Genomic DNA, 14319 nt, shown 5'->3' with positions numbered 1-14319 from the left:
ACCGTGAGGGAACTTTCTCTGTCCTGCTCTCTCTCACAGGTATAGATTATAAAACTGATTTGCTCATCTGAAACACTTCATCTAAAATGCTACTGCGGTACACAAGTATGTTATAAAATTCTATGGTTCGTGATAAAATTATTTAAATGCCATGAAAAATGAGAAATCCGGTTAACAATGCATCGGGAACGCAGCTATGACTGATGAAGTACTATCTCTGGAAACCTACTGTAGTGAACAAATTTTGCCTTCTCTACGGGACGCTCTCAGCAGATGTCAGTCTCAGAACTTACAGAAATCCCTAAGCTTTCCACATGTGTGATGTCAGCAATGAAAACCATGCAACGGTAAAATTTTAAAAACATCTTAGAATTTGAAAGTTATCAAAATATAGTTAAGAGTACTTTTAAAATAAAATTTTCTTGAACTATTTGAAAAATTGTAAATATTTTAAAATAGTTCAAGAAAACATTTTTCAAAGATTTAATAAACACTCAGTATCATGAAAGCAATCAGTACATAAGTGTCTAAACCAGATCATAGTCGTGCGATTAAATATTTCCCTATAAAATGAGATGCTACAATAGGGTAATATAATCCAAGATGAGCTAAGAGTGCAATTTTCTCAGAATTTCCAAATTAGAATGCTTAAGTACACTGTAGATAAGGGAAGTATACCGAAAAACATATTATTTGATATAATGAAATAATTTTTATCCTTTCCCCTTTTTCAGAGCATTTCTTTTATGATGTTTAATGCATAAAAATAACGAAGCAATGACTAACGTTCCCTAACTCGGCATTCTGCTTCCAGGCTTATGGAGAAATGAGACTTGTCAGCATTTGTGTTTTAATTGGCACAGGGTCGGGTCACTGCACTGATATGTTTTAAAAGCTCCTGGGTGATAATAATATGTTATCAGGTCAATAACCACTTTTCTAAATGCAAGGGCTCACGTGACCGCACCTATAAAAACACCAAGGAAGTAAACACTAAAATATATAAAATGCGTACAACTTCAATAAAAGATGAGAGGAAAAAGACAGCGGGTTCACTGGGACGGATTTTGTGAAACTGCGTCCAAGTTGCCGCCATCACAACACCAACTTCCTTCTACCTCTACCTCTCACGCCTGTCTTTCCTTCTTTGTGAAATCCTGTGTCTGAAATGAGGAGGAAAACAAACAAACAAAACATCGTTTTTCTCATACACAATCCTAGAAAAACTGATGTTACTACTCTGGGAGTTAGTAAGCTTTTGAAGTATTCATCGGAAGTATGTTAGGACATACCACGAAGAAAACTGCATATTTCTCAGTAAATAACATCTAAGGTCTTTCATTTAAAAGGCACACTATAAAACACTACACTTTGAGTACTAACCTCTTCTAAAGGGTAAATAAAACTATATGATTTGCCATTTCACAATGGACTTCCGACACTCGGGACACAGAGTCCGTTTTCTACGTTCTGACATCGCAGATTCCGAATAGTGATATATCCATCCATCCATACTCCAGTACCACTACACACACTCATATGTACGTATTTAGGTATATGTGCATGTACGTATATATGTGAACATCAGTGTATACGAGTGAATATGTGTATACGGATTGTATACTGATCATCTAATATACACTGAAAATAGTGATTTGTTGTTACAAGAAATGGTTTTATCATCTATTTTCAAATGTGTCCCTTAAGCAATTGGAGCAAGTAGAAAAGAATATTTCTACTTCAATCCTTAAAAACAGTGAAAGCCTAGCAATATTTTAGTTTATCAATCTTAAATTCGTTCCGTGTTTCTTTTAACTTCATCAATAATTCTGGAACTAAAGTCTTCCTAATTTGAAAATGCTTCGCCTCACCTTGTCACGGAGGTAGCCACGGCCCCTGTGATGCTACCAAGCACTTCTACCAGGCAGCCTAAAACCAGCATGGGAAGTGAATGGAAAACAGCTCGATTTTTATACAGATTCCATGCTGAAATAGTCTAACATGTACATTGCAGTATATAACACATTAAAATTCACCTCACCTGCTTCTTTTTATTTTTCAAGTGGGACTACTAAAAAAAAATTTTAATTCGACATATGACGCTCGCATTATATTTCTGTTGGACAGTGCTGGCTTTCCCTTCTACTGGCCAGCTCACGTCTCCAGAAAACATCTGATAATACAATCGCTACCTGTCACACCAAATTTTAAAGTTTCAGATTTCCTTTGTTTCTAATTAAAGTATTCATTTAGTTTCTAAGTGAATTCTTAGAAAAGTTCGTGTAACATTAGAAAAAAAGTTAAAAGATTTAAGCGCTATGAAACTGAACTGAATCAATGCAAACAACGTGCAGTGCTCCGGGTGAGGGTGGTATTCACCATACCGGTGAAGACCACAGAACTGATGGCATCCGACAAAATACGGACATGCCAGTGACAGGAACGAACAAAAGACAGATGGAAACCAAAGAATCTTGTTTACATCATGATCACTGACACACAAATACATCTCATTTTACAGCCAGTCCCTACTACCAAGAATATGCAAAATAAACACTAAATAAAACCAAAAATACAACACAGGAGTGCCTGATATCAAAGAAATTCGTGTAACAGAATAACGGACTTGAGGATTTCCAATAAAAGGACATACACGTCCCTGTTTAGATACAGACTGCTCCCTACAAGTTATGGCCCCAGAACCTCAGCAATGATTAAAAAAATGAAAGAGTTCCCTTGTTCTCTACCCAACGCATACTCTACGAAAATTGGGGCATATTAGCAAGCTACGGATGGAGGGAAAGTTGCTCGCTACGTAACAGAAATCAAGCTAATGGGGAGGTAAAACATGGCCTACAAAATACATGAGCTCAGCGTCAAATTATGTAGTAGTAATGAGACAGTAGCGGCAGCTAAATAGAAAGCAGAACGATACCAGGATTGGGACAGGAAAGACAATACAGCAGAAGCAATAGCAAATGTCAGGACATGGCTCATATAAAAACGTCGATGAACCTGGGAAAAAAATACACGCACGCACGCACACACTTCTGGAACATAAGTCAACAGAAAAATAATCCTAATTGTTTCTCAGTTGGAACAGAAGTCTCTAAGGAATAATACAGTAAAATTTAAGAGGATTATTTATGATACAGTATCCTTAAAAAATGTAAATATCTAAATCAAAATTAAATTTTGATTTCCCATTACTAAAGTCTTTTGAGAGCCAAAACTATATAACTATTACATAACTATTAAAAAAAAACAAAAACGAGACTGAGGAGGAGAACTGGTTTCGGAAGAAAACTCTCCCTTGGAATAACAGTGTAACTGGCTGTCTTTAAAGAATGAAAATATATCTGGATTTTATTTAAAGATGACTAATTCTCACGTTAGAATAAAATTAGATTTTATTTTTCTACTCGTCTTACAATTCCAAAATTAGATGATCAAAATCAAGATATTATTCCTATGAAAAGTCAAACTTTTCATCACTGAAAGTGAGTTAAGCCCTGAGACTTGAAACTCCAAATTACTATCGTGACTAAACACTTCTGCACCGTCCATCTGGCCATTTTATGAAAACTTTGGAACGCAGGAATTTTGTGGAATAAGTAAATCTCAGCCCTAGTGCCTTCACCTCGCCTTGTTTCACCTAAGTCCCACTTGAGAAAGAACTGGAACGTAAAGGGCAGAATCCACACGACTCAGCACAACCCAGAGCAGCTCCCTTCACTTCGTAAAGATCGACTCTACAATCCTAAGATTTTTCCATGAAACCACTGAAGTCCTGACTTGAAATAAACCCCACAAAAAAGTTAGCGATTCCGATGCTTAGGCATATATTAAAAATATATGCAAAGAATAACATCAATAAACAGATATATTCAAGGAAAAATGTCACAGTATATTCGGAACTAGTTTTTTTAAGGCTCTGTTGTTACTATAGCAGAGAACTAAAAAAATTGTTTCTATTGGTGACTACAATCAAAAAGGTTACGTTTGTATATTCCAACTAAGCTGAAATTCTACACAGGATCACTTCAAGTTTAATGAATTAGACTTCGTTAACAGCTTTTTTTAATGGCCAAAACGCACAAGTCAACGTTACTTCTAAGTTCTACTCGAAGACAGAAAGAAAAAACTGTTCTCCAAAGCAAAGTGATGCTTCCGTCTTATTTTACATAACTGCTCTGACATCTTTTGTCACCATCATTAAAATCGCCCTACCTGTCTGGACCGCGGTCGACCCGGAGAAAACTTCCTTTTGGTGATAGCTGGTTTACCCATGCCAATTTTGGGAGTGACCGAGATGCAAGTCGCTGGCATGATGTTCCCGGCAGAAGCGCCGAGCGCTGGAGGGCAGGCGTGCAGCACGTCGCGGGAAGGCAGGTCTGCAGACAGGGGTGGGGAGGAGGACGCGCTGGCCTTGCTTGCGTCCCCGGACACGGACGAGAACGATGACTCCGCCTCAGACGACGACTTCGCAGGTCTGTCCGGGCACAGCCCGTCCTTCACACAACTCTGCCCTGCAGGCGGTGGTTCAGAGTCCGGAGGAGCAGAGGGAGGTTCGGAATTTTCCTCGTGTTCTGCTTCTTCTTGCATCCTTTCTACGGCCAACTGCTCCCTAGGACCTGAAGTGCCCTCCTGGCACGGGGGCGCGAAGGGCTCCGGGGGCGCGGTGACAGATTGGCTGACTGCGTCTGGAGGCCGCGCCTCCCCTGCGGGCGCCGCCGTCTCGGCCTCCTCTACCCGCAGCTCCTCCTGCACGGTGAGCTGCCGTGCGACGTTTCCTGTCACTTGCATTTTGCTCTCGCTCGGATCTTCATCACAAACATGCGTCGCTTTAGAAGACGCTTCCATTTTTTCATTACCAACTGCATGAGAAATCCGATTGTCCAATTCGGGATTCATTTTGTCTTGGGATGATTCTACAAAGTTGGGAAGATTTACGTGAATTTACACAAGAATTTAAAAATTTCTAACTATGAGTAGGTATAAGACATTCCTATCTTACATGTCTGTAGCTTTGTGGCTTAAAAATAATAGGCTTGGGCAGAAAAGGAAGGGGAGTGGGAGAAAGGAGTTTCCAAAAGATTTAAACGATGACTTGAATAAACAAGTATTCATCAAGAAAGGCAAATATTAAGTTAACAAAGGCCAAAATAGACCAGGGTTTTATGGATCAGAATCACAGTTCAGACCAGAAAACCTATGAGAACACTGTCCCAGCGTTTAAGGTAATTTCTGGTAAGAATATGAAAATAGAATTGATTTCTAATATAGTTCTATTATAGATATGTGATGTTTTACGATTTGAGCACTGACAAAGGTATTTAAAATTCTGTAGGTGAAGTTACACTCATTTGACAGCTGGGAGAGTAAGCGCAGCCATGTTACACGAGGTGTCTGAGTTAAAAAGTAGAGACTAATCTAGAATACGGATATTTGGCAACATCAGGTGACCCAAATCCAACAAAGCTCTGTAGACACCCGAAGAGGTAACAGCTGCAGGCCAGAAAGCACCGCTTCTGTATAGCTGCCCCTGCTGACACACTGATGTAACCCCTGATCTTCCTCCTCAGCTACAACCCAAGGGACTGATCCTAGCGAGCCAATAAACAGAACTGGATATCAGAAACATCAGTAGTCACTGACCAGTAAGTTTTAAATCAGGGTAACTAGTGTGTTGGATCCTTAATCCAAACCTATCGAAGAGTAAATTTAGAGATCCAATTGACATGAGCTGTCAGTGGCTCTATAAAGTAAGATCACGGAAGAAAAAAAGCTTATTTCAAGTACCATCGAGGTAAATTCTAAGTTACATTAACAGAGACCCTAAGTTCCTCATTTACTATTTACTCTGGTGACTGAAATTTATCTATGTTCTGATATCGAAATGAAATCTCACTTCTCACTCTCACTTTACTGGAAGACTACGGTCAAAGATAAAGAAAAAATACCAAATAACAGATCTGCTTGAATTAAATATTTTTAAACAAAAAATGCTTCAAAAGTATTTAACATAAAAAATTTAAAAATTGATTTTCAAAACAGGAAATTAAACACCCATGAAGACTGAACATGAAGAGTGAGCATGTACAATTCATAGAGACCACATGTATAGTCTTTCTGTTCCATGCTTAGGCAGGAAATATTAAGATATTAAGATCAATATGTAAATATACTGTTCAATTACAGTCAGCTACTAGTCGTACACAATGACTTTAACTGGCCCATACAACAGTCATTTGAATTAGCAACTCTTTATACATAATACTCTTTACATATAATGTAATGTCCTTCAGAAGTCCATTGCCAATTCTTTACAAAAAAAAGACTGACTAAAAGATTTCATTACTGTAATGTGTACACAGCAATAGTAAACAACTCTTTGTGATATTTAACTTGAAAGGTCAATAGACTCGACTGAACATAGAAACCATGAAAGCGTCATGCTGTAACTCCGTCAAATCAGGCAGTACGAAGGGAACACTTACCAGGAGTGAGAAGGCCGGGCGTGTCAAGACCCTCTGGTGGACGGTCATTCTGCTGCTCTCCCGTGTGGACCTGAACTTCTGGGAATAACGTTTACGGGACTCTAAGCAATGAGTCAAAATTTCGCTAACGCTGCTCTCTCAGCAGTAATTTGAGTCAGATTTTTATCCTATTGCCAAATATCCACTTCCAATATAAGCACAAAACACAATGCTCCTGTTTATCAGGAGGGTCTGAAGACAGGCGTGAAGACGGAATTGGGACTCTGATTACGCACTAGGATAAGATTTATTATTACACAGCTCTGTCTCACTTTCCTTCACTTTACATCTTTATGAAGTATAGCTTTTAATCAGTTAGTAAATATACACTCAATCTCGAAAATCCCAGAAGCTTTTTATTCATGTATACATTCAATCTATAAAACACACAATTGCACTTAAAATACCACAGACTCTCAGATGAGCTCAAGATTAAATTTAATAAGTATTTTTTCCCCCAACCTGGTCTCTCATTAAGTTCTGACCCTCAAGTACAGCAATAGCTACTATCAATATTGCAAAAAGCTCAATTGAAGTATCATTGAAATAACTGAAATAACCCTCAATAGGACTGCTGAGACAGTCTAAAACAAATCTTTCATTATCTCAGCATGAAGCATCCCTCAGTCAGCAACAGCTCTAGTGAGCAATAACAAGTATAACTAAAGAAAGAGAAAATAACAAATTGCTTTTTAATGAAAATTACTTGGTCTCTAAACAAAGCATATGTTTATGATTAGGTCTAGACTATATGCCCTTTACCCTCTTAATTTCTGTCTAAGGTGATTTTTCTAAAAGCTCCTCTAGTAACAATTTCCTAAATGCTATGTATATATCTTGGCTAATTTGTATTTAGGGTACCAAAGTTTTGGCAGACGTTCACATGTTCACTGTACAGACAAACTTTCTTCAGAATATACGTTGTATCCATTATCAAAATCACTCTTACCGTCTGGAACAATTCCAGGTGTGGGCGCCCGACCACAGACATCTCTATCAGCCGCTTCCTCCAGGGAGGGCACCTGGCCTTCGGGTCCTTCGACTTCCATTTCGGTGTTAAAATCTTAACAGAAATTTATTCTTTAGATCAGAAGGAGTTTTTCTGGTTTTGTTAACTAAGTCGACAATTACTACTTTGCAACAGTGAGGGTCAACTGTTACCGAAAATGCTGTAAATTCTCCGCATTTTTCTATTTTGAACCCAATATGTATTTACATTTTTAAAAACATGGAAAGTATAATGAATTAAAAGGTAATTGGCATGTTCTTATTTTAAGAGGACATTCCACAATGGGACATTGATGGCAGCCTGGGGTCAAAATATTAGCCATTAAGAAGCTTCTACTTAAATCCCTTACAGATAAGGGACTTTTCTCAAAGTTACCGTTCATACCGGTGAAGATGAAAAGTAATCGAGTAAACAGGCCTGTCTTCTGTACCATCTAAGAATCTTGTTACGATGTCTGTAACCAACATTACACTACTAGAAATAGCTGGGCAAAATTCTGGGCTCAAGAGGTGATGCAACTAAAACTTGTCTGGAGTGAAATAACCCAGATTTTGAAGTGTGAACCTAGTCCGTGTCGTCCAACACTGCGGAACCTCCACTGCTGGCTCAGAGAACACGACTGGAGTAACGCAAACCGGTCCCAGAACTCAAATAATAGAACGGCAGGAAAGAAAGTGAACTATGTGCTCACCATAACATCCGGAGATGACCACGATCATGTGTGTATTTAAAAGCTGAGAGATTAAGAATGAGGTGGGACCTGAGACACAAGATTCCCTCATTATTACTAAGATAATAAACTGGTGACCGGCGGGCACAACATCACTTAAAAAAAACTTTCCTCGAGTTTACCTGCGGTGACTTCATCGATCTCCAGCTCATCGCCTGGCTGCAGTGGAGCCATCTCGGCTGCAACGTGTTTGCAGTACGTGCAGACATACTCTTCCCTGAATGGAGAGTCCAGCTCATGATCTGCTGGCTTGTCGCATTCTAAGTGAACCCATCTGCAGTGACAAAGATGTTTAAATTAAAGTGTCTAATTTAAAGCCAAGTTAACAACACAGGGGAAAGAGAAGCAACAGTGGAAAAGCTGGCTCTGGGAAGGGGGTTGAGGATGACAGAGGAGGCTACAGGGCATGGCGACTGGTAAGGTCCTGGGTCGGGGCCTGGCCTTTCTGGATGTCGTCAGACGTGCTGACGCATGTTTACTTCCGTAGTTTAAAACTCTTCCCTGTGTAATTTTCTCTCTTACTGCTCATTGCTGGTCTTAGCTTTTGCCCATGCACTTCCTTATACTTTCGGATTCATCGAAATATAACTTCGATCCCATCTCTGACTGCCCTCAGCACTAAAAGAACTACTGGCGGGATGAAAGCCCAGAGCCCGAAACCTAACGGTAGAACGAATGACCACACGGACAGAAGAACTGACAAAACGCTTCGAATGGAGTGACTCTAGACTCTTACCTTTTGCACATATTACAATGGAGCATGTCTTTCTGCGATTCTGGATGGTAGCTCTTTCCACAGAAAGGACATAAGTTATCCTGCTGCTGGTAACAACTGTCACATACCAGGCAATTGTGGTGCCACTGAGAACTAGATCGTGTGCCACACGCTACACATATTCTGCAATTCTAAACACCGAGAAAAACGAAAACAAAACCAGTTTGTTATGCATTTGTATGGCAGTTCTGCTGTAAACCTTTTTGAAATCAATAAGACGTTTGTAGATTACGCATTGAGACTGACTCTTCACTGACACTAATTGAGGGCGTGTATGTGGAAACAGCAGTTTGTTTTGAACATCTGATGAGACATCAGTCGACTGCACTAAAACCTCCAGGAAAATATAAATAGGAAATAGAGACATCCAAGAAAACATAAATAGGGAGGGAAGAAAACCAAGAACGCAGCAACTCAAACTTCAAAAAGGGAAACGTATTCCAGAATCCGGAAGTAGCTTGTGTGGAATATGTCTACTGGACCCCACTACAGAGAGCAAAACGGAGCTGCTAGGGGATTCCGATCGCACATGGGTGGCCTAGACACTGAAAACGAGAATTCACACTAAAGAAGTATCATGACCCACTCCAAACGACTAAAATTGTGAGAATACGCATTCCACGTCAAAATCCAAAAACCGGCTTCACATTTTCACTCTGTTGAGAATGGCGCCATCCTTATAAAGTAGAGCTATTTATGGAATGCAAGGCCGGCCAGGGGCCAGCCCCAACCCCCTTCTGCATGGTAAGCTAACCTGCCTCAAAATCCTGGACACGAGGTTAATAAGGTTGTGGGGCTCTCTTTACCTATCCCAACTTTCCAACCTAAAATACCAACAAATGAAACGGTATCTTTTTGAACTGCTGGTGGATACGAAAGACTTGCTCACAAAAAAAGAGAAACTAGCATGAACCACAGATCTACTAAAGTCCTACAGATTTCAAATGAATGCACTCAAATATCATGCGAAGATCCTGGATAAAATGTTAGCAAATAGACTCCAATAGCAAATTAGGAAAATAATAAACCACACCCAAGTGGAGTCTGTACAAGAAATGCAAGGATGGTTGAATATTAAAAAAATCCCTTAATAAAATTTAACATATTCTTAGGTCTGAGGAGAATAAATTATTTCAATAGATGCTGAAAAGGCCTTTCGAAAAAAAAAAATCAAAATCCATTACTCATTTAAAAACTTTTGAGAATATAAAAATGATGGTTATTTCCTTAATGTGATACATGTACATGCCCTAATTCTTAATGCCCACCTTTTATTTACCTGGGGTACCCGAGAGGTATCCACACTAAGTCAAGAACAAAGCAGGATGCTTACTGTCTCCACTACGATTCAACATGGCTCTGAAGCCATGCACACTTTCAAACAAATGAAAACAGAGGCAGAAGAATAGTAAGAAAAACAAAACTATTTGCAGATGGGAAGGCAGTATACTTGGGAAAGCCTTCAGAACTGATCACAAATTCAACAAAAATTTAACAAAGGATCAAGACATAAAATAAACAATGAAAAGTCAACAGAATTCATATACAGTTAAAAGGTATAATGAATGGGAAAAGTCCTATTTATAATAGCAACAAATATTTAAGAATGAACTTAATGTCTAAAATCTATACAAAAATCTATACGTTATAAAATATTTCCAGAATAAACTAGACTAGACTTGAACAAACGCAAAGACATGCTTTGTTCTTGCTTAGGACGCCTTAACATCAGCAAGATGTCATTTTCCCCTAAATCAATTAATAAACGTAAAGTGATCCCAATAAAAATCCCGATGAGGTCTGCCATGGAGTTGGCAGTAGTGTTCATATGGAAAAATAAACACACGAGAACGGCTAGAAAAATGTGAAATGAAGAAGCTCTTAAAGTATCTTTGCAGATACTGCAAAGCCTCTGTGACTGAAACAGCACGTATTGGTTCATAAATAGGAAGACCTGTGGGACGGACAAATTCCAGAAACAAACCTAAGAAATCTACAATTCCAGTCTGGAATCCCAAGTCACTGGGGCAGTCTTTTCACACTGAATGGATTGTGGACAACTGGACAGTCAAATGGAAAAAGACACCTCACACCACACCCAAGCACTCAACCCAAAGGGAATGCAGAGCTAAATGTTCAAAATAAAACAATGCAAAAGGTAAAAGAAAATGGGACCTCTTCTGATAACCTACCTCAGTGCAGAGAAAAGGTAATTTTAACTCAAAAATCCAGAAGCAATAAATGACTAATAAATCTGACTACATAAAAATAAACTTTTGTTTGACAAAATAATACCATTAGCCAAATCAAAAGAAAAATGACTAACTGGGAGAAAACATGGGCATCACAAAACACAGATAAAGGCCCCATGTCTCCAACATACAAAGAACTCTTAGGGGGTAAAAAAAAAATCAAATTCTTCGAGAGTAACAGGCAAACCAGACGAGCAGAAAACTCACAAAAAGAGGTCAAAATTATCCTTAAACATATGAAAGTATGATCAACTTTACTCAAGAGAAATGAAAAAGTACAATGCGATACCATCTTTCACCATAAAATAGGCAAAACTTCAAAGGCCGAACATGACAATCATTGTCAAGGATGTAAGAAAAGAAGTTGCCATGCATACTGGTGGCAGTGTGAACTGCCACAAGCCCTTGGAGAAGGAACTAGACAATACCTAACAAAACTACGTATGCATTTACCCGCAGCCGGTGAGCCTACTTCTGGGAAATTATGCTCGAGATTCTCTCTTAACAACTCAACAACACCTATGCACAAAGTTACCGAGAACAGAATCATTAACTTAAAATGAGGGAAACTAAGCATAGGGCATCGGTTAAACTATGGTCCAGACACACGACGGAGAAGAGGAGAAGACAGGAGGGAGGGAGAGAGAGATGAGGCAATGCAAAATGACTGCCAGATATTCGAGGTAAAATACAGCAACATACAAAAGAGCACATATGCTGCCTTCGGTAAAGGGAAAACAATGTATCTGCTCATCCTTACGAAAACAGAGGGATGACAAACCAGAAGCAGGTTAGCTACCTCTAAGAGCGAATGGGGTGGAAGTCATATAGGAGGAAATGACAATTCTCATACCTTTTTATATGACTCTGACTTCTGAAAGCACGTAATATTCTACATATTTTGAAAAACTGAATCAATGAGTAAAGGGAATAAACACCTATGACCAAGAGCACACTGAAGGAGGTTATTGGATTGAGCCATTAAGTGTAGAGAAGTTGGGACACAGGATTCTTCAGTAGGATGAACACACGAGAACGGGAGAAAGCAAAGAACTCGTCGGGAGAGATCAGAACCGGGAGGTACTGGTGCAAATTCATTATTTATAAACTATGGACATGTGAGTCGGTGCGTATCTGTGCGTGTGTGAATGTGTGTACGTGCGTGTCCTTCCTGCCCCATCTGCTGAAAGGGCAACGAAGACAACACACACAACTCACCCTCCACCACCACGACCACACCCCCAGCCCCCACCCGCACCCCCTCAGCACAAAGCACACCTCGAGCCCACTCCCCACTAAAAAAGCCAGGCATGCTGACAGAAATCAGGTCTGACTCCAGGGCTGGGGCACAGGAGGTGTGAGATGAGCTCGGAACATCTTATTAACTAATGAAGTGCTCTAATAAATGGTGAGTGCACGTCACGAGAAAATAGAAGCCAGCTCGAAGAGGCTGACGAAGGAAATTATGGGACAATATGAGCACACAAAAGAAACTACAATAATGAATTAAAGCATCATCTTCCATCCAACAGGAAAAACTGCATCGGGCAACGGGTACTAACATCTTGGAGGAAATTTTGAGAAGAAGCAAGGTCTTCACGTGGTCTTAAAGTGCCTCCTCACGTGCTGCTTTATTAGATACTAGGGAGCAAAAGCAGAGAGCGGGGGACTCTGATGCAGCTTGACCGCTGTCAGAAGGATGACCACCTGTGAGGAGGGACGAGCATCAGCTGCACCAGCCGGGACCGCCTGAGAAGGGGACATTGTCGCGGATGCAGCATCCCGGCCAACGACAAAGACTCCGTATCATCACGAGGAAATACCGAAGACAAAATGAGAAAAGCTCTATTCAGGGGGGAAAAAAACAGGTATGTGGAAGAAACTGTTCTTCAAAAATATCAGTACCAAAAAGACAAAGAAGAGCTGAGGAAAATTTTCACATTAAAGGCGTCAAAAGACACATGACAACTAAATGGAATACCTGGCCCCAGTCTAGATCTTGGCATCGACGTGGGAGGGCAGAAAATGCTGACACAGGCCACAGGGTCACGTGACAAACCTCAACGAGGAGGGCCGATGGCATGAAAACACTCGATGTAAACACGGGAAGCCGAGGATGGCGCTGACTCCGTACGTACCCCCGTTATTCAGAGACGCACTCTCAGGTATTCAGAGGTGCGGGGCACGGTGTTGGGGATACAGTGTCGGGAACTCGCCTTGAATGGTTCAGGGCAGAAAGTGGGGAGAAAGGGCGTGCACGTGACACTGAAGCGCTAACAGGCTGAGTCGAGCGCAGTGGTACACAGGTGCTTTTATTTTTCCAACTTTTAAAGTTTGAAATTATTTCCAAATCAAAGGTTTAAAAACCGCATAACCTGCCAAGACTCAAGCATTCTTGAGAGAAAAACGGAGCAGCAGCCTACGTGACAATGACTGGTCTACGACAGGGGCCCTGAAACGATGACCCTCGCTTCGGCGAGCAGCCTCCCTGGACTGACCGCCCTCCGCCCCGGCTGACTGTCCCCCGGGGCTCCACCAGGGCCCGACACAGACTAGGCCTTCAAACGTTAACTAGGTGAGCAAGCTGTGAGTAAAGACTGTGCAGAGCGACGAAAGAAGCTAACGGGAGGAACAGGACCAGTTTGCAAACTGAGAAGAGAGGCCCTCCCCCGAGAAGCTCCATGCCGATCACCTGGGCCCTTGGCTCACGCTGGGCAAAACCTCACAACATCCAACACGGCTGTGAGCTGAGGGCTGCTAACGTGGTCCACGTGAGCAAAACGTAACTGCTAAAGACCCTTGGGGCTGAACACTTGGCTTTCAGGACCTGCCGAAACTGGGAGCTGCCTCCGCAACCCAATCTCTTGTGCACATTAAAATGCCGCCATAAAACAGAATTTAAAAACCACACACACACAACTACCTGATTGTACTCTCAGCAGTATTAAAAATGACTCTGCCCCAGTGCAAGAGAACAGCACCCTGCGACAGAGGGCAAATCGGGAAGTGAGCAG

At 40.8% G+C, this 14319-nt stretch overlaps 1 protein-coding gene across 1 annotated transcript in view; it reads right to left on the bottom strand.

Moving 5' to 3' along the window:
* KMT2C (lysine methyltransferase 2C) overlaps positions 1-14319 on the bottom strand; it is a 208530-nt gene that overhangs the window by 87831 nt on the left and 106380 nt on the right. Inside the window, exons 10-14 of the mRNA XM_039861293.1 lie at positions 9015-9184; positions 8401-8552; positions 7489-7602; positions 6501-6578; positions 4231-4931 (exon numbers count right to left, since the gene is read on the bottom strand). Of these exons, the coding sequence (XP_039717227.1) occupies positions 4231-4931; positions 6501-6578; positions 7489-7602; positions 8401-8552; positions 9015-9184 (1215 nt within the window). The remainder of the gene's footprint in view (positions 1-4230; positions 4932-6500; positions 6579-7488; positions 7603-8400; positions 8553-9014; positions 9185-14319) is intronic.

The sequence above is a fragment of the Pteropus medius genome, unplaced genomic scaffold, assembly GCF_902729225.1.
Source record: "Pteropus medius unplaced genomic scaffold, Ma_sr-lr_union100, whole genome shotgun sequence".
NCBI lineage: Eukaryota > Metazoa > Chordata > Mammalia > Chiroptera > Pteropodidae > Pteropus > Pteropus medius.
The sequence above is the reverse complement of the archived record's forward strand: the minus strand, read 5'-3'. Positions and strand labels throughout refer to the sequence as shown.